Genomic DNA, 22,009 nt, shown 5'->3' on the forward strand with positions numbered 1-22,009 from the left:
TTTCCTTTCCTTTCCTTTCCTTTCCTTTCCTTTCCTTTCCTTTCCTTCTTACCCTACCCTACCCTATCCTACCCTATCTATTGGTGAGATTCATATCTCAACCTTTACAAAATGGATGCTTTTATCTTTGCAGCTGAGGTGCCTGTAAAGTCAGTATGATGTGAAAGGGTTTCTGCATTTTAGTACCTTTGTCACGTGAGTAACTGGCAGACGTCACTGTGGTGTCACTGTTCCATCTTTGTGAGGACACACATTCAGGGCAACAATGAAGCACAATATGCACTTTCTCAAGTCTAGAAATGCAATCCCAAAGGGAAACTTGCAGAGACACGCTTGCCTCTCCACTCATCCGTAGACTAAATGTTTCCTTAAGGCCATTTGACTGACATTTCTTCTTCCAATAACATCAGTAGGAAAAAGTGACATTAAGTGAATTTTCAGTTACCATCAGGTATCATCCTCAAAATAATTTTCTACACGTAACCACAACTTCATTAAAATGCCTAAAATTGCAATTTCCCCTGCAAGAATTCTAAACAATGAATAAAAATCCAATGAAAAAAAATACAGTAAAACATAGAAGAAATTAATCTCAGACAGCCTCTCAGAGAACACCATAAGCCTAAAGATCTGTATGAATAGTTATTAAGTGAGAAGCTCAAAGAAGTGGAACTGCCTTAAATTTTCTTGAAATGAAAGATCAAATGTGGTTTCAAAGGTTATATGAAAAAGATGATGAAAGAAGATGAATTTTAAGAGCTATCAAACAATTAACCTGTGAAACAAGATGAAAATAATGAATAACACAGACACGGACTTCAGTGTGAGCTCAGCGTGGGCTGACTCATTTGGCTGAACGGCTCTGTGCTCCCATGGTGAGATTGTTTCCAACACTCAGCCCAATGTTTGCAGGTAATCCAGGTGGAGATAAGCAACCCAACACTACCCTCAGGACTGTCCTTATTCTCTTAGCTCCCTCTTAGCTTCTGCTAACTATAACTTTAGTTTTATTGCTATTTTTTTTGGAACAAAAGATAAAGGAGCTTATAACTGAAGCCAAATAACCACTCTCATCTCCTGCTGATCTGTATCTGACTTGAAGACAGCCACTGGATTGATGAATCTGGCCTAAAATATCAAAAGCAGCTGGTAGTTTGACTTAATCCTGCTCTGAAAATAATTCCAATGAAGGCACTTTAGTGCATGTGTTGTGTATTTACTAGCTGTCTGTTATTGTTAACAATGATGTTGATACTGCAGCAGGTCATTGCCAGTTAAGTAAAACACAAGTTTATGTTACCATCAACTATTTATTTTAACACTGACATAGGCAGTGTATTGTGTAAATACATAGTGGCATTTTTCTGTTAACAGAATTGTATTTAAAATTCATGCTATCAGTAACAGTAATATGAAAATGAACCACTTACATTGAAGAGATTTGTATCTAAAGTATGAGCAGAGAAAGTAACAGATGACCAGTCATTAACTGGCTAACAACTACCATTACAAGAGATTGTTCTCTTGCTGGTAAAAGTTCCACTGAATTTTAGTTGCATGATGTTTTTCTGTGTCTACTTTAGGCTCAGAAAAATACAGTGAAAATGGCTCAGGAAAGTTTCAGTTGCTGGTAAAAATAATAGCAATTATTAAATAAAAATGATTCATTGTATTGGAAATAAACGTCAGAATTTTTTCCTTTGGAAGGCTCTTATGCCTACAGGGAGCTAGAAAAGGGACTTGAAATTCAACAGACATGTAATCTTTGCATAAATACTTATGCATGAAAATCCCTTGGCTAAATATAAACCTTTAAATTTAAGTCTTTGCAAATACAGCTCCATATTCCCAAAGAAGCTTTTTAGGGCTTTCCAGAAGAATCATCAAAATACTCTCTTCTTACTGCACACTCTCACAGATCCTACTATATTTAGGATATGTGTTTTTCATGTTTTTTATCACAGATTTTTTTTCTATTGCTTATTCTCTTCTATCATATGGCACTCTGTACATTCTAAATGCTCATTTTTTCTATTGCTTATTCTCTTCTATCATATGGCACTGTGTACATTCTAAATGCTCATTTTATCCATTAGTCTCCATTGTCTCAAGTGCAGCAGCCTGTGCAGTGCATCCCAAGGTTCCAGCAATGATGATAAGAGCCAGCAGCTCACATGAGACCAGATGATCACACATCACATGATGGCCCGGCCCATGGCAGGGGGTGGGACCAGATGACCTTTAAAGGTCCTTTCCAACCCAAACCATTCTATGATTCTATGATAGTCAAGCTCTTTTTTTCACTGAAGTTTGCAAAATCTCCCAAAATAATTACAAACAAAAACTATGCTTAAGGAAATCTTACTCAGCTTGTAAATCCAGGCAGTCAGGAGCTACGGAAAGGGATGCGTGTCTGATTGGATATAAATGCACTTGGGTACCTAAACACTGGCACAATTAAATAATCACATACCACTTTTTCTCCCTATTTGAGGCAGTTGCATTCCAATGGGGATGATTTTACATAGGGCTTCTGCTCCATTTGCTGAAGTGCTGGAAAACATTCTGGGAAGGGAAAACAGTGCCAGCTCAAGGTCATGTGAAGTGAGGACTTCATCAGCGCGTGTCCTCTGGGCATCACCAGCACGAGGGCCCAGTCGTGATGCAGAAGGATGAGGAATTTAAGCAGTGTAGGTAACACAAAGCAAATCACTTAATCCCAAATTCTTCACAAGCAATTGCTATTCCCTTGTTCCTCGTCATCTGGGTACCCCACTCAACACAAGATCTGATTCAGAGAAATGCTAAATAATTACCAGATTGCCAGTGGTAAAGTCAATGAGAACTGTATTTCCAATTCCACCCTGGAAAACCAAGCTCCAAATGTTAAATACTCAAAGAAAAAGTGAATATTTTCAACTATTATGTCTCAATACAGACTTTTGTCACCTGCAAAATTATAGAATTTTTTCATTTACAAAAATGTAATGAAAATAAATTGATTAGTATTTAGTAAACATTCAGACATTTTAGTGATAAGCATCACTCAAAACCATGGTAGACACTGGTTCCAGCTTCAGAGATGGGTAGTATGTTACCCGAGAAAAAGACAAAAAAATTATATCATGAAAACGTGGTGTTCACACCAGCCTCACCCAGCCTTTCCAGGAACCAGTTTATGGAAAATATATTCAAAAGGCAGGCAAACCAAAACTGTATGGGCAACAATAATTTGGCACCTCCTAATTCTAAGTGCCCTTTAACTTTTAAATCACAATTTTTAAATCCATCTACGTTGATACCAAAATTATAATTCCCTGATGTTCTGGAATTTATGCAAAAGGGTACAGGCTACTGACATCTTTGCAAACAGGTAAAAATGAAGTGAGGTGGCTCTGAGCTCAGAGTGGCAGCTTGCAGATGTACTTTTTCCTGCTTGTGCTTTTATTTTGTGGTTAAATAAAAGCATTCCGCTTTCAGTTCTTATCTTTTCAATGTGTTATATTCACGCTACAGGAAACAAATATCAGTATTTTGACCCTGTGGGGTTTTTTTTCTGAAAACAAGACATTAATACAGGGTAGAGCAAGCAACAGCAAAACTTCATTTTTTAAATTGGAGAAGCAGCAAAATTAATTTTGAAAGCTTCTTCGTTCACAGCTGAAAGGCTTTGTACAAAACTTCATCCTGGAGTGATATTTTCATATATATAGGGGTTAGTAATGGAAATGCTGACAGGCCCATAATTATGGAAGCGGAGCGGGCACCACTATGAAGTATATCAGATAGGCAACTGCTTAAATTCAGTACAAGGTATCAAAAGATGTTCCTGTCTGTCCTCATTAAAACAGCACTTGAAATTCCTTTTAACTTCCATGACTCAAACCATTAATTTGATGTTCAGAGGGACACATACACCAGGACTAATACTTGCATGAATACACCCCATTCTGTGCTTCAGACCGAACTGGTGGATCATCCTAAATGGTTAAGCTCGTAGAAACTGAAAAAATAAATGGCAAGGATCAGAATATTTTACTTTACAGGTCACAAACTGAAGCCATGTGAAGTAACATAAAAATGACACATTAGTTCCTGTGTTCTATGAGATTTTAAAGCTTGTCTTTATATCCCGATAAGCGATGACATATTTGTGTGCAATTCCACTTTTGGATACTGAGGGGGGAAAAGTGCCATCACCTCTGTTCACTGGATCTTGTTTGACAGCCACCTCATATACTGGCATGAAATTCTTGATGTCTGCACAAATTCCATGCATGCAAAGGAAAGAAGATCAAGCCTGGAAGTCCACAAGGGCAGTTGGGTGAATAACATGCTTATAGCCTGTGTAGATTTTAATTTATGTTGTTACTTCCACCAAAAACATCCACTAACTTCGTAGCATGATCATAATGTGCACAGTATATTTTATTTCTGTAATATATCAATTCTGAAACTTCATCTGACAGTTGTCTGCTGTAACAACGTTCTTTTCTTCAACAGACACAGAAAGAGCAGCAGGAGGTTACCTCTGAATTGTTTCCAACCATATACTCTATATCATGACTCCAACAAACTCACTCTCATTTCCTTCTCTGCGTTAAGGTGCATGAAAACTACAGAAGGGGTGAATTTACCTCTCTTGCATCTAGCCAGAAAATCAAATTTTTGGGGCCAAGTTCTTCTGAACAAACCCTTTTACAAGCATAAATAAATAATAAAGAAAAAAAGGTATGTGTTGCATTCTGTACAAATCTAGGTCTATAGCTCTTATCAGGTAAGGGAAATAACAAATGTCACATTCCACAGAAGCTTGCCTCACTGGAAATGGGATTGATGGTGTTTTTGATGACTAGGTAGAGAAAGAAAACATCTCACTGAACAGAAAGTACTTTCCCATGGAAAGCTGGAATAGTACTATTTTGAGTAATGCCCTACTGAAGCACAGGGACACCCTCACTGTGTCACTCACACAAATGTGATTTGCATGTTTTGATGGCTTGTATTTCTGCCTCAGACTACAGCAATGCCTTCTACAAGATGATTCAGAAGATTATTATATTTGCATATTTCCCCCATTCCTCGCAGCAAAACCTTCCAAGAGCCATCAATTCCAGGCCTGCAGCCACTACAGGAGAGCATGAGCAGCAAAACAAAAAGGTCCCAACGTCTACAGATGTCATTCCTAATCGAATGTGGAGCACAACTGCCAGGATTCCTTCACTTGTAGTCATGGGATGTTTTAATTTTCTGATGAGGAAAACACATTTTCTCCCAAGGTGGACAGGATTTCAGATATCAACAGAGGACAATGTAATTTTGTCATTCCAGAACAAGGGGCCACATGAAGAATTTTGACTATTAATTCACTTGCTGAAGAAGATGAGGCAGCAAAGCAACAAATGCCAGAACAGAAAAATGTACTGGCTTACAAAGCCAGGCTCATCCCTCCTAGATATCTACTGACCAGAAAAACCTTGCTTCATCTTGTGCCATTTTGTCCATATTATATATCATTTAGCAAATCATCAGATTTACAATTTTATTAGAAGTCCCTAGGAAACAGTTTAAATTTTCTAACGTAATTTGGTCCTCTGGTAGCACAGTTAAAGGACATATAAATGTGAATGTCATATGCAAAAATGACTTGTGGGAGAGTAAAACAAAGCACTTTACCTAAAGCCAGCAGAGTTCTACAGAGTGCAGTTCAGGACAGAATTGTCTTGCATGTCACACACAGCTCCTCATTCAATGAATTCTCTCTTAGGTTCATATTTTTGCATTCTTAATGCAAAAGAAGAGAAACTCCCACTGGCTGTGTGGAAGTGGACCTGAGAAGGGCATTAATCTTTCTTACCAGCATATATAGGAATGCTGTAAATTAATTACAAGTGTATCAAATCCTTGACTGCAGATCGTGTACATGGTGTGCTTTTCACTTACTGATTTACAGTCAGTGGGAGGAGGTCAGAGCGAAAATGTAACTACAAATCAAAGTTAAACACGGACATGGAAATTTATCTCTGTTTCCAAGACGGACAGTTCTCTGTGTGTTAGGCATGAACCAGGGCTGTGGTGATGAAACAACAGCACAACAGTGTTTGTTCCTGGCAGTGACAAAGTGAGGAATCACTCCTAGAGCACAGGACCCTGTTAGTTTAGATGCTGTGCATCCTGCAAGAGCTAGGATCTAAAATAAAGCAAATGTTAACTCCTTTCAGAGATAAAACAATCACAGCTCCAAATGGAAAGCAGGGAACATGACATCCTGCCAACCAGCACTTGGCAAAACGACTTCTAATATAATATGCAAATACTGGTGCACTGACAAATATTACTTGCAAAAAATATTAATAAACTGCCTGAAACCCTAACTACTAGCATTATTGCTACCTCTGTGATTCTCTTTAAGAAACAGTCCCCAAATAGTCAATGATGTAAAAGAATAAGAATTAAAAGACCAATCATCAAAAATCCTCTCCTGAAGTTTTGTGCTTACATGCAGTAAAGCAGATAGCCACGGTAAAAAAACCTCAGTTGGTATTCTAAAGATTGCATAATTGCATTTACAATTAATTCAGTATGTTGTGTTGGCATTTAATTATAATGCTATACTTCCACCAAGTACGACAGGACTTGTATTAATTTGCTTTTCATATGCTTCTCATTTGCTACCATCTATTCAATATTGAACAGAAAATTGAGAAAGAGCATATGAGAGTGGTTCCTATTACTCAAGAAAAAATTTTAAAAGTGTGTGAATAGCACAGCTTGGATGCATAAATACAGAGTGAAAGATAAGATAGCTTTAGTGAGGAGAAGTCATATGTTAATCTGTGTCTGAAGTGGTCAACAGGTACACAGCCAGAGCAGACCCACCTGATAGGGGCAATTTAATATCAAAAGCCCATTTTGCCAAGGCCACAGAATCACAGAATATGCTGAGTTGGAAGGGACCCATCAGGATCATCAAGTCCAACTCTTTGCCCTGCACAGGACATCCCTAAGAGTCACATCATGTGCCTGAGAGCACATTGCCCCATGTTCTGAAAGAAACAAATCTGCCATAGGAAAAGTCCTTGCATGGACAAATAATCATTTACAAGTTGCAATAAAAAAGTAAAATAAATAGACAAATAATTTTTAACACTGGAGAGAGGGCAACACTGGACAGTTAAGTCCCAGAGGAATTTGTGCTGGGTCTGAAAGTGTTCCACACGTCATTAACGACGGTTGTGGCAACTTAAGAAAACTTGAATCCAACAAGGATGGAAAGCTACATTTTTGTAATTAGCCTCCTACGAAAAGGATTAAAAAGAGGGAGTGGGAGGCATATTACAGAGAGTACAAAGAGAAAAAGGGAGAGAACACAGAGGATACAGTGACAGTGATCACTTGCAGCCTGCAAGGCTCAGAGAGCAGCTCTTGATTAGATGAAAAGCTCCGTAACTTTATCTCCTTGTGGGAATGAACACCTGGGACACCAGCTTAAAATTCTTTAGCCCAAATTCACCACAGGGTCACCTCAGCACTACAGATGGAAGAGTTCAGGGATGAAAACTTAGGCTTCACCATGGTCTTCTACACACAGAGGAACCAAAGAGCCCCCTGTTTCGTGCTGGTTAGACTGTGTCACACAGCTCTGGTACTGCTTCTATCTCTGCAACACAGAGAGGTACAGCTGGGCCACACGGCTGAACAGTGTGGAATTACAGAGAAACATCTCAGAAGGTCAGCTGAGAGGAAACCAGACCTCCCCTATCAGCAGTGCAGAATATAGGGAATACAGGACATGAGCCTTCAATCCTGGGCAAGTTATTTCTTGTTCTTATGAAAATGCAAGGCAAATCCCAGTGCCATCCTATCTTAAGGTAATGATTAATTTGTGCAGTTGTCCAGAGTCTGCCTGAAAAGGATCCCATACTCAGGATGTCAGAATGGCTTTATGTCACCCACAGGTCTTTGCATTTTCATGACAGCCATTCCCCGAGCAGCTTCATTAGACAGATACGCTGAAACACTGGCTTCTGTCAAGAAACCTTTCACAGAAGAGTTTGTGTATTTTTTGAATTTATAAAAAATGCTAAAGATTTAACAGAAACAAACCCAGTAACTCTTTATTTCACCAGTATAAATGCAAAATATCAAGAAAGAATCGCTTTGAAGCCTAAGAAACTGTTTTAAACTAGCATCAATATGCAGGTATGCGAAATAGTAAAAAAAGGTCTACTGGTGCTCTACACATTTTAGGCTTTGATAATACAATTTTTCTTTCTCTGTTTTCTAGAATATCATAAGCAGATGCAGTGCACTAATTTGCTACAGAAAGGACACATGGGACCAAATCTTCAGCTGACTTACTGAGGTGAACTTTATGTGTCAACTTACAAAGTTTGCTGTGCCTCCAAAACAGTTTTTGTTTAAATCTGACACATGCAAACAATTTGCACACATAAATCAGTGGGGTGATGAAATGTTGATGGAGTTAAAAATCCTTTTTCTTTGAAACTCTTAACTGGAAGGTGTCCAAAGTCCAAAAGTAAAAGAAAGGTTTGCAAGATAAGACAGGCAAAAATGTACCTCAACAGCTCTGTCATTATTTTTATGTCAGTGGTTGCATTATAAAATATTTAATCAGCAAGTCTATTTCTTTTCCTACATGGTTTCATTATAATTCCAGTTTCCAAAAAAGTGGAAAATCCTTTTAAGTGTCACCTGATGGAGCAAGTGAATTCTATTGCTATAAACCTTTACTTCTTCAATTCTTTTCTCGGAAAAATGCCTTCTGTATCCTTCCTTGTTCCCTTACTTTTCACTTGTTTTCTTTTAATTGACAAAAGGAGTAAAAATGTTTTAGACCAAGAGTCATGGGTCATTTTCACTGCAGTGTAACCTGGATTTAAGAAGCAAGGTACCAGAGAAATGAACACCCGGTGCAGGAGGGGGGAGTATCAGGAACCACCCATCAACACTAAGATAAAAATTCATGCTACAATTTCACACAGAGAATCGTGACTGTTAAGAATGAATATTCATAGATAACTGCTTAAGAAAAGTGTGGAATAACCTGATATAAACTCAACAAAATGAAGCCTGGCAAAGCAGAGTGGTAAAGCTTTCATAAACTTCAAGACTAAATTCTAGTTTGTGGCTGATGAAGACCTTGCTGAAGCAGCAGCTTGACTCTGGACTCTTGCTCTTGTGCCCACACAGGTCACACTCGCTAGAAGAGTGAATTAGTGATTTCCCAGGTCAATATCTATTTAGATGAGATTTAGGTAGCTCCAGGGCACCACAGGTTTGCACAAGGACTCTGGGACTTTCAGACTTGCCACCAGCACCAAAACAAAGCAGAGGTCCTACATCTCCAAAAAGACCAGGTGAAAGGACAGCTGAGCAGGGAGAACTCAGAAAGGCCATTAAAAACCCAAGCTTGAGACTGAATTTCCATTAGATCTGTGAATCCATGACATTGTTCTTAATACACATGATACACTAATCTACATTAATCACCTTCAGCAATTTATTTCCTTTGATCAAAAACATCTTGCAAACTCAATTTTTTTCCCTTAACTCACTGTTCTTGTCAAAGGTTTGGATTGGGTTGGCTACAATGCTGAGTTCTCTTCTTCCCTTACCATTAAATATGCATGAATACTTCAAAGCCTCATGCTTTACTGCATACTTACTGTTACATGGAAGTTTGTGAGTGGCCCTAGGGAATGTCCTCAGCTTTCCTGTAGCAATAAACTCAATCAAGTGCTACCTTATAACATAAACCTAGAGAACTAAAGTAGCTCACTTAATTTGCAAGTCTAACTTCCAAAATTGTGGAAAAGGCCTGCAAACAAAGATGTTAAGTATAACAACCCGTGGAAAGGAATGCAATTGCTGGGAGCTTGTAAAAGGCCTTAAGGACCTCCTTGCAAAGCTTTAAGATGTTCTCTGACTCTTGGTCTTGTATATAAAGCAAGTGACACTGGTTTAAACAACACGAACATCTCCAGCCAATGTAAACCAGCTTAAAACCAAATTATGACAAATCTTACCATCCATGAAACGCTATTTTGTTTGGCTTTACTTTACAAAATGGTAAAATGTGAAAGGAAAATTGAGAAACAACCCTGAACTGAGTTAGAGAAAACTCTGTGTATGCACACATCTCCTGCTCCTGAAAATTCGTTTTATATCCTATAGCTATAGGAAAAATTGGAGGACCCAATTAGCCAAACTTAATGAAGACTGAAGTCTGACAGCTGCTTCTAAAAAAGGTACAAAAATCCTCAGCAGGAGACTGCTGTGCAGAACTCAGGCCACAAGCTCCACTCTGCGCTTCACTGCTCACACAACTGCACCGATTAGGCATCCTTAGTATGGTTCTATTAACATGTATTTTATAAATGCCTTTGATAATAACCACAATATCCTGACTGAAGTATTTGCACCTGGTTACTTAATACTCCTGAGCATATGGCTTTTTGCAGTAAATAGAGAGTGTGAAATTATTTTGAATTATTTAATTTTCACGTCTTAGAATATTCTGGAGAGAAAAATCTACAACACTTTTATTCCCCCAACCTAAATGTTAAGGATAATGTAGGATAGTATCTGCGTCCTTCTGCCTTTTTACTCTGAAGTATGGAAAAAATATATACATGAGAAAACATATATTTATATATTATGTGATTTATGTATGATGTATTATAGATATAATAATTAACTGACTCTACTGGAGTTGACAAAATTTAATCAAAAGCTACTCTTAATGGTCTTGAGAGGGGAATGCTTTGAATAGTTGTAAAAGGCTAGTAGGATGTATCTTGCCCACATGGAAAATCTGGAAAACTTCAGTGGAAAACTGAAGGAAATAAAGAGTTGAGATGAGGTAAAGGGCTGATACGTGGAAATCACAAGCAAACAGCAATCGCTGCTCCTCAAATGCTGGTCAGGAATCAGAGCTTTACCCCAACTTCAGTTCCCAGAGGAAGGATGAGACACAGACCTCGCCCTACACATCAGAGCAGCTCTCCTGCATGAGAACATTTGCTTCTGAAGTGGAGGACGGTCATTGATGGCCACTGACATTCCTTGGCCTGTCACAAGACAAATCACTCGTTGTTTACTCCAGTCCTGGCCACTGAAGACAAACTGGCATGTCTGAAAATGTCTTGGCAAAGAGGCAGGGGTAGAGGTATCTACATTTAACTTGTAATATGCTTGCAGCATGGTTAAATAAAAACATAACCACCTGTTACCCTTAATTCAGTGGGAGTATCTATTTTCAATTATAGCATTTACTATCCACCCTCAAGTATGGCAAGGAACACCATGGCAACATAAACACAGTCGTGGCTGCTTGAGAAAGTTAAATTATAAATAGTAATGTATAGCCCATGAGGTCGTGGAAATAAACTAACTAATCCATAGGCATTTGTTACTATGACATAACATTTCCACTCAAATGCTGTTTGCCTCATCTCAAACTCCCTCAGAACAGATTTAGAAGTTCGGCATCACTTGACTCCAAGTGAGTTCAAGTTCAGACATGAAAAAAAGCAGAGATAGGGGAGAAAATAAGCTATAGTAGAAGAGTGGAGAACAAATTAACAACAACAACAACAAAAAAATCCCCATTTAGGCTTTATTCTGTTTCCACTAAAGTTAATGGGGAAAAAAAATCCCAATATATCCCAAACGTGTAACAAAGTCCCCTTAATATAGACAAACATGTTTTTAAACCGAATCATCCCTGAGGAGAAAAAAAGAAAAAAGAAAAAAAGAAAAACCGAAAAAACTGGGCTGAGTAGCAAACAGTTTAGAAATGTGAATAAACTTAGCAACCCTCTAAGACATTGGAGAGATACTGGAACTTGGTGCTCTCTTTAGCTTCATTCTGGGAGAAAGATCCATGGTAACTGCAGGAATATAGGGATTCAAGCCCGAGCCGAGTATTCAGGAGGGAGCTGAATTATCAATTGTTCAAGTCTGCTCTGCAGTTCCTTATTCCCTGCAAAGCCCAGGCCAAGCAAGAGCAGCAGCTTTTTGCCAGCTGGCCACATGCCTGCCGGGGTTGGAGAAGCTTCCTTACTTCAGTGACCAAGGGCTCAAAAACGGGAGAAAGGAAAGGAAATCAAAGGCTCTATAAAACTAGGACCGAAAATTGGGAGCAAAGAGGTAACAGAGAAGTCTGTGGTGTCAGGACAGCAAGAATTTCATTTGATGTAGGCTCACAGACATTACAGAGGTTTGATACAAATCTGGTGCCTTAATCTAAACATGTGAAAATGTCATTTAGGTTAGGCAAGAATAATAAAGATTTAGAGACATCAGCTTTGTCTCTTTCTTGTTGAGAACAACAGATCTGAGAAATTTACATTTTCTTTTCTTTTACAGCCATTGGTTAAGGTCCACTTTTGATCAGACTGACAAAAATCTGTAATGGATCTCCTGAGATCAGTGGAATTATTTCAGATTTGCACCATGCAACTAAAATGGAATTTAAATTCTCAACATTTCTGTTCTAAAAATATGTTGTGTTTTATCACACATATTTGGTGAAATCTTGGCCTCTCTGACATCAGTGACAGCAATGGCACTCATTGGTATTATTATGGACTAATTTCCACGGAGTGATTTTCCATTCATGCAGAGTGAAGCAAAACAAAAACTGCCCCACTGACGTAAGATTTAAATCAATTTTATATCAAGTCTATGGGATAAAAGAAGCAGGCAGGTTATGTAAGATTGTAATCGTAAGTATATTTCATGCGCTTAATTTGATTTATTGCAAGTCATTGTACAATTAATTTATTAAATGAAAATATGAGTTAGAGGTCTGCTAATTTGCACTTTCAAAGAAAACCTGACAAAATCAGAGAAGTAGCTGGATAAATTCGTCAAACATCTTTCAGAAGATAAGATTATACATACTAAGACCAAGGTTTCAATGGGCCTAACAAGTGAGACTATTTAAAATTGTCTCAGTATGACCAGGAGAGATTCAAGCTTGGCATGGGTAAGAACTTCAATAGAGTTATCATTGTCTTTACCTTTCTGATAAATACAATTTTTTGGTTCATGGTAGACTTCTGTATTTTGGGAGACTTTCAAGTAAGATGGTGACACTAGCACAAACACTTATTTCAATAACTTTCATATAAAATGAGAGCAAAAACCTGAAAATATATTAAAAAATTAGTTGTGTTTGTCATCAGTGGCTGATTGTTAATCAAGCAATTGAGCAGCTGTGTGTGTCACACTGGAGTGTCATTATCACACAATTATTTTGTCATGCATTGTAGTAATACTTTTACAGAAAAAACCCTGAACACAGTCATTAATTGGTCAACACATTAAACCTAAGATGACATTTAGTGTGATGAAATGGAAAATGAGGCATTCTCAGCATGCTCACAGAAAACAATTCCCACAGAGCCCCTAAGTATTCCTAAATCACTTGGGCAAGACTAATCTTAGAACAGACACGTAAAAACTCACAAATAAAGACCATGATTTTTCTGGAGAGCATACGAACAAGTCTTTTCCTAAATCCACAAACATTCATGCATGTGACTCACATGACTCCTGGTGCTTTAAATTAAGTGTGTCTCCAAGTTATGGATGTGCTGGAGCTTGGAGGGTGCACTGCAAAACCAGCTTTGGAACTGCAAAAGTACAAAACTAATAGAACCCAAAACTGCTTCAGCATTTTCTAACCACAAACAAAAATCCAAAAGATGGAAGATTTTTTTTCCCAAGAAGAGTCATTAAAATGTCATTCCTACAATTTAGCACCCTGCATTGTACTTTAGAAAATTAAAAATAGCATTTTGATACATATCCAAGGATTCAAAATTGGCTGATCACTTATAACCAAAATTGGAAAGAAATGATGAACTTAGAAGGAGATAAACAAGACTAAGCCTAGACTAAAAGCATTATATAGAAACACAGGTGAAGTTCAAGTCTGGTTTCTCCCACCTACAGACTGTAAATCCATCTGTTAACCCAGCTTGATATCTAAATTAGCTTTTCTTCACTTCTTTTTAAACACAGTCAAAAATCCTGGGGACCACCTTTCTCCTTGCTTTTTAGATGCCTGCAGACATTGGCAATTACACTTAAATATGTGCACAATATGCCTACACAGAGTTCTTCAGGCTGCACTGGAGGGCTTTCAGAGCAAATTTGCATGAAATGTCACTATTTGCTTTATTTTGTTATAAAGTCTCACAAAATCTACTGCTGCTGCTGATAAATGCTCTATGAACCACGGAAGATAAAACAGAATATAAGGAAAATTATAACTATTGGGGAAAAAAAAGATTCCAAGTAAGTCTTCCATGAATAAGGATACAAAGGATTATTCCTTACCCACAATGACTGAGAATATTTCAAGGGTTTGCATGTGTGTATTATCCATCCCCATCCTCAGAGTATGTAATGATTGCTTGTGTGTTACGTTGGACAGCCAAGATGGAAAGCCTGTATGGATTTAACATCCACAACTGACTCGCTTCTATAAGAACAGCCTGGGGAACACGTTTGTCAGCTCACTAGTCACACAGAAGAATTTAGTGAATGAATCATTGTTATAAACTATGGGTTTTCCATTATCTAACTAGGCAGCCTTTTGTACCCAAGAACATGATCTCTAACAGATTTTAACAATGCAAATGCCTATCAGACTCAAGTGAATACTCATGAAGGAAAATATAATTTATAACCTTTCCTAGTTATTACAGAAATCTTTGTCTTCCTCTCATCTAAAGGGCTTTATAGACTTAAAAGCTATAAATCACCTAACTTTTTTATAACATATGCAGTCAAGCACATGAAAACTGGTATCATTATATTATTTCTTACCTTAAAAGTATGAAGAATGAAGAAATTAAACAGACTGGACTACAGTAAAATGTATTTGACATATCAGAGCTATCAAACTTCAAGATGCCAATATAGACATCTACATTCATTATTAGGTACATCAACGGAAGTTGTCAGAATTTCAAAAATGCTGATCATTCAACATTAACATCAACACTTACAAGAACTTCATGTTCTCAGCAAGACAAAGTTCATCCCCAAAATAAAAAAAACCAGAAAGCTCTGTTTTAAAAGCCAGTATTGACATTCTGTGTTTTTCTCTCCCTGTTCTTTTGTTTCCAAACCTACATTATGTTCAAACACAAACACAGCTCATGGAGTTCTTGATAGCATCAAGGCTCTGTAAAGTGCTTTAGCTAGAAAATATCCTAAACCACCAACAGGCTGCATTTTCTTTTATGGGAAATGGAAAACTGGGCCCATATTTTGCTTAACAAAGCCCTCAAATCAAATGTGTGGCATTATTTGCTATATGTATATATACATCTATATATATATACATACACACACACACACCTTGGAGAAAATAAGTGTTGACATGGAAAGACAGAACAAGAGAGATAAAGAGAGATGTATGTTAGAGTCTGGTGTTCCTTGGGTAATATCTAATCCTTTCCACTGAAAGATTTTTTTAATGATTTACACTGAAGTCTGCAGAACAAAGATTGTCTTGTTTCTTTCACAGAGTTACACTGAAATGTGCAAACAGGAGAAAGGGAGAAAATTGCATATTTTTGGATTTCTATTTGCAGCGGAGATCAGTGAAGATTTGACATCTGCTCTGCACTGCCATACTTTTACAGCTGACCACAACTAATATAAGAAGGCCAAACTAAAGCAAGGTGTATATTTTTTCCCATGCTAAAAACCAGCTCTCACTTTCCTCTGTTCCTTTTTGCCAACTCGATTGTGCAGCAAAAGAAAATTCAATAGGTACTCTTCCTTGGTACTAATAGCTAACTTCTGTTGATTTCTCTCATGAGTTTTATCTGTTACAATGATTCTTCCCAGGCCATAAGATTTAAGGTGATTTTAAGGTCACACTGCATGTAGCAAAGGCCTTGTGAGGAAAGTACATATGACCACCCACCAAAGACCACATCCAATCCCTTTGCTGACAAGAGACTTACACAAGGAATTATTTTGAAGGGTAAAGATACTCAGAATAGTGTAAAGACTATTACCTCTGAAGCCTTCTCAGACAAACATGTCAGTGCCTCCACTGTATTAACTGCAAAAGGCAGGTGAGGCTGGTGATGTTCTTAGAAGGCATCTCCTGACAGAATGATTAACCACAGCAAAAGGCTCTTTATGTTTCAGAGCAATTCACTATCTTGTAAAGGAACTGGTGTAAGATGTGTTAGAGCTGTTGATAGCTCAAATTAAAATTGCAAAATAAGCCTCTGTTTTTGCTGGACAGCCTCAGCTCAAAAATGCCAGATAAACGTTTTCTGCAGAGGTCATGGACATGACATGGTCCAACTATGATTTCATTTACAAGTAATTAAAATAAATTAATTTTGATAAGATGACTTCACCTTAAGTTTGTTTATAGTCCTCTTGCTTATGACCAACATACTGCTTTTACAAGTGTTCCATACATTTATATACTCCTGAAAATATGTTCTGTGGCTACAGTTGAGAAATGAAGGAAATGCCCATAGCTGACCATTATTTAATCTAGCTGTATTAAATGCAGGATGAGTAGATGTAGTTTGCCCTGCAGCAGATCACTGTACTTTAGCTGTGCTACATACATATAGTTATGTACAAATATTGTAACACCTGCTGACTCTCAGGCCGTAACAGTATGTTCTCAAATGCTTTCAATGAGCTTTAAATCTGTCTGAATAAAACATGTTATAACATGTACTCTTTGTACACAAAACGGGAGACTACGAAATTTTTTAAAGAAGAAGTGTACACAAGATTCAGAGAATCTAAATAGTGTTTACACAGATATTGTTGAAATAATTTTATGGAAATAATCCACACTGGGAGAATTCATAATGTTTGAAACAAGAACTAAACAATGGATATTTTTATAAAGGAGCAAGGGTAACACCTCTAAAATCAGAATTTATTAATGCTGAAAGGACTTTTTGTTGAAAAACCATGATCTACATTTACGGACATTTTGCAGGTCTCTGCTTGTTTGTATTCATGATAATACAGCTGTTCCTCCACACCTCATGCAGGCAGAGCTCCCCACAGATCCAACCTGGCTTTTATTTAAAACACAGAGTGGGAATAATTCCACCAGCCTCAGCAGAGATAATCTTGGTTGAAATAAAGAACAAAGGAAAGAAAAACCTGTTAGGACTTTAGGTACTGGCCATGCACGTACAGTTCAGAACTAATAGAAACCTTAACGGTCATCCCTACTTTCAAGGAAAAAACCCTATGACTCCCATTGTTTATTTGATGTTCAGCTTTCAAATTTACACAACCCAGCTTCACATCGCTCATAGCATTTTACAGCAGTAACAACTCCATTTTCAACAGGATCCAGCAAAAATGTCTTTCCATCTATTTCCCTAAAGAATAATCACTTTGCACACAAATCAGGAATCTCACTATACTTTGCCTTTTCTAGAAGAGTTCAGTACCACGTTAACCTATCACATTTGGTTTCCATTTTCAGATAAAGGTATCTCAAAAGCACAAAACCATGTAATCCTTCCTGTGAAAAATTGTGGAATTCTGATTTGCAATGAGTTCTAAGCCTGAGAATTTTTTAGCATCTCTGCTCTTTTCAATTGTTTGGTGTTCTTGTCACTTGCTTAGGAATGTATTTTTTTAACTGATGATATTTAAAACCCACAATGCAGTCCCTTATAATATTCTCCCATACGATGTAACAAGCTATTTGTAAGAATGAACTAACACATGAAAATGCCAGGGGAAAAATAACCAAGCAGCAGGCTCATTTATTAATTGCAGCTGGAATGAAGAGTGGTAACATCCTATGGAACAACTGGAACAGATTTTATTTGCTTTATATACTAGTGCAAAGAACTGGCTTTTTCTAATTTATAAGGACTTGGTGTTAACAGAAAGATTGAATTTGCCAGAAGTACCACAAATGAGGTAAAGAATGACTTCCCATTGGCAATCATATTGGTTTTGTCAACCATCAGTTCCATCCTGACCTTATTTGCAAAGTTCTTACAGCAGTTATTATTTTGCTTAGCAGTTAACACAGTGCTTCCTTTCTCAAATTATTTTAAATCTGATCAGGCAGCTTGTGACTATGCACATGTAACAGACCTAAACAGCTGTCAAAAATTCCATTTACTGAGGAAGCCTCAGCCTTCAATGAGAACTGTAGTGTGGTGCCACTGCATCTCAGCAAGAACTCTTGGAACAGCCCATCTTTCCTGGTGCTTACGGACAAGGAACAAATACACATCTCCAACGCCTGTATCCTGGCTCAAAATACAACCACAACAGCTCAGTCTATAGCAAACAGCATTTCTTAGGAAATGTTTTCTTTGCAAGAAAGCATTTGGCCTTCAAGCAGACAGGTAGATAAACAAACCTCCTATAAATATTTGGGTATCTTATCTAATAAGGGCATCAAGGAAAGAATGTCTCAGGAACAGGATCTGCAGTAGCTAATGAAGGAATTTCCTATCCACAACAATGCCAGAAACTCTTTAAACCTGGAGACAGTGCTTCTGTTACACTGACATCTATCAGTTTTTTACTCTTCTCCAGAGATAAATTTAGGTCATAGTAGTCAGCCAGAGCAGCACTAACTCCTACACTGCTGCGTGCACAGGTATTTTACATTCAAGGTCACGACTTCCAGTTACTTGCCTGGACATTACACAACACTTTACTGCACATTTTTTCACATTACACACAAAATCTGACTACAGAAGATTGGATACAGATGCTTGGCTGACAGAGCTAACACTTCATTTTGCTGCCTGTGCCAGATTATTTTTATCATTACAGGAATGATATGGAAATGACGCTGGTGCTGGTGCCACCACCACCACCACAAATTAAGAACATAGTTCTTTCTCATTCATGTTGTGAGACTTCTATGGATGGCAGTGCTAAAAAAAGAAAACTGCTCAAGGAAGTGCTTTTGGATATATGTATAAAGTGCACAGGCTGAAAGGCAGAACGTCCGAACAATAGAAAAAACAGGGTTTATTAAGTCTACATAAGAAAAACAGCACAAAAATGGAATCCATGCTGTTGCATAAGAACTGCATTTTTCCCACACCTCTTGAGACAGGACCTCAAAAATCCTTGGGTGCTTAATTGCCAGTGGTATCCATGAGAGTCACATACCCGAGTACCAGCGCACATCATAGCCCAGCTTCCCAGACCTGCGGGAAATTGCAGGTCCTTTGGAAACTGCCTTTCCCTCAAAGCCCACTGAACTTCAGAGTGACTCTGCACCCTGCAGAAGGCAGTTTGGACCTCTTAGAACCAAAATGCTCTTGGCTTTTGAAGGGTGAGCATTGCCTCATGACGTTCTCCTGATAACTGCACAATGTAGCACCTTGTTCTACACAGATGGCAAAAAATATCACACAGTGTTGGTAGTTAATGTGCAACTGAGGGTAAAAATAAGATAACACCACCTTCCTAAGACTGTAAGAAATGTCACAAAGATGAACCACTACGAGAAATACAGTGTGGGACTTCTTTAGTATGCAAATACCGTAAGAAAAATAAGGTATTGGCTGATTTCACAATTTTGTCCTAATTCATTTTATAATAATTAAATTAATGCTAAACATCAGACATGTTCTAGGTTCCTCATTAAGGCATCTCAGCTTCAGTGCTTGGATTAAATAATGGATGATTCAACATGAGAGAAACTACAAAATCTAGTATCTTTACTAATTCTATTAACATTCTAGAGAACAAGTAACATCCAGCATTGCCTTCTGCCTCATCATGAATCAACCATTCCTGTTTTGGAAGATTTTTGAACTTTTCTGCATCTGGAAATCTTGTTTAACAATAATTTTTCAAAATAAATTAGATCTGCTCCCTTCTGATGATGTAATGAACTGCTATTAACTAAGTGTGGTAGTCTAAGGGCATCAGGAACTGGCTTGGATAAAATGTTGTCTACATTAGGGTAATGCAATAAACAAAGAAAATTATATATTAAAAGAATAATGCCATCCAATATCACAACATACAGTATAACTTGGATGGAAACATACTAGAATTAAACCTATGCCTATTTAACTTTATGTATGTGGTGGTTTTGGCTCCTGCTCCCAGCAGAAGGAATTTCCTGAGCAGCCTGAAGTAAATATTTGGCAGTTCCAATTCCGAGTTTTAGAGAACTGTTAATTTGCCAAATCTGAAAATATGGACAAAAAGACCATTGAGACGACTACTCTGTCATACCCGCGAGGACTTCTCCACACATATTGCAAAAAATAAAACTGTGCGGCAAAACGCTTGCCTGGATGGACCCAAAGAACAAATGTGTACATTAATTATCGGATTAACGAGCGAATTGGGGCGCTCCGCCCGGGACCCTCGGCCGGGACCCTCCGGCGGGGCCGTGGCGGGGCGCCCCCTGGCGGCCCCGCCGCCGCTCGCGGGACCAGCGGAACTTTGCGCGCAGCTCGGCGCAAAACGCGCGCTCAGAGCGGGCTCGTTCCCTCCGCGACGCCAAATCCGCAGCAGAAATGGCCAAATAAGAAAACACCGAGCTTTTCTGTACTTGCCGGACACTAAACCATAAAGCACCATCTCCTTTCCAAATGCCATCAGGCCTTTGGCCACCTAATTGCACCCACAAACACTTCATGAGCACCAATAACTCCAGAGCACGTGTACTCCATGCAGGTATTACTGTCTTAATTAAAACAGTGAGCAGGTGGGATGTTGCAGATAAATAAAAACATAATGTTCCTAACACAGAGTTCAGAACACCGACAAAGAGCTGTTTGACTTTCAATCACTTCTTTAAATGACAACAAAGTTTTACTAATAAATGATCACCTCTCTTACCTACCTGTGTTGGAGTTTCAGGCCACGTTCATCTGCGAGGTTATTTTAAGCAAAGGTGAAATATATTTAGAATCTGGGTTTTGGACAAACGCCTTATCAGACAGAAATTCCAGCACAAAGCATTCCCTTGCAAACATGCATGAAATTCCTCTGAAAGTTTGGTTGGAAAAATCTTTATAATCAATATTTTGACGACACAATGCTTTTGATACACTTAAGTTACCTTCATTCCTTCAGGATTCTTATATTTTCCCAATAAAAACATTCCTCTCTAACCAATCATCTCCGACTAAGTTCCTTACACGAAGAAAAAATATTCACCAAAATAAATATAACCTCGATTCGCCTTGCAAGAGAAAAGCCTCGGTAATGAACAGCCTCTCCGGTACGAGCGCGGATCTTACCTCTTCAACTGTCAGAGGCATACAGATCCGGTACTCCTTCATGAGCATATTCCTGCGGCTCAGTGCGGACCGGCGAACTGGGAGAAAAGTGGTGATTTCTACGCAGAGATCACGACGGAAACCAAACACAGGGGAAAATAATCAAGCCTCTTTCTCTGTGCGCGCTTGACAATGTGTCCACAAGACAGTAATGCAACCATCCAGGAAGGCTGACCCTGCAAGAAGAGAAACCACCACAACCGCTTCTTTCTCCCAGTTCTTCCTCCTTCACACTGCGATCATGGGAGTCTCAGCGACGCTCGCACCGAGATACGCTACAAAGTCTCAAACCCCCCCCCCCGCTCTCGCCCCAGCCGAAGACATCCGTCGGAAGTGCATGGAAACGCCGGGCTCTCTCGCGGCTGTGTCAAGACATGCCTGGGGCGGTGAAAAGAACAAACGAGCCGAAAATGTGGCTTTCGCCCCCGCCGGCAGCACGTCGGGCGGCAGGAGAGATGCGATGCTGATTCCCAAGACAAAGGCTTTTTATAACGTTGCCTTCCCCGACTGCCAAACGCGGCTCCCACCTCCCCGCCGCAACGCGGTTGCGGCCGCCGCGGCTCCCGCTGGGCTCGAGGCGGGAACGGGGGGGCAGCGCGGCGCTCGGGCGGGCGGCCGCGGGTTCCCCGGCGCAGCCGCGGGTGCTCACGGGCGGGCGCGGAGCGGCTGCAGCGGCGGCG

At 38.9% G+C, this 22,009-nt stretch overlaps 1 protein-coding gene across 4 annotated transcripts in view; it reads right to left on the reverse strand.

Annotated features, from left to right (window-relative positions):
* The window catches only part of PITPNC1 (phosphatidylinositol transfer protein cytoplasmic 1), an 80,657-nt gene extending 58,719 nt beyond the window's left edge, over positions 1-21,938 (reverse strand). For 2 of the 4 annotated variants that reach the window (XM_042025474.1, XM_042025476.1), the window contains exon 1: positions 21,291-21,936. In XM_042025474.1, the coding sequence (XP_041881408.1) occupies positions 21,291-21,338 (48 nt within the window). In that variant the 5' untranslated portion in view covers positions 21,339-21,936. Of the gene's footprint in view, positions 1-21,290 lie in introns of all 4 variants that reach the window. The other 2 variants (XM_042025472.1, XM_042025473.1) reach the window with 2 other exon arrangements.
* Between the last annotated feature and the right edge of the window lie 71 nt (positions 21,939-22,009).

The sequence above is a fragment of the Corvus kubaryi genome, unplaced genomic scaffold, assembly GCF_017639235.1.
Source record: "Corvus kubaryi isolate FWS band 111438036 unplaced genomic scaffold, C.kubaryi_AGA036_p1.0 37272, whole genome shotgun sequence".
NCBI lineage: Eukaryota > Metazoa > Chordata > Aves > Passeriformes > Corvidae > Corvus > Corvus kubaryi.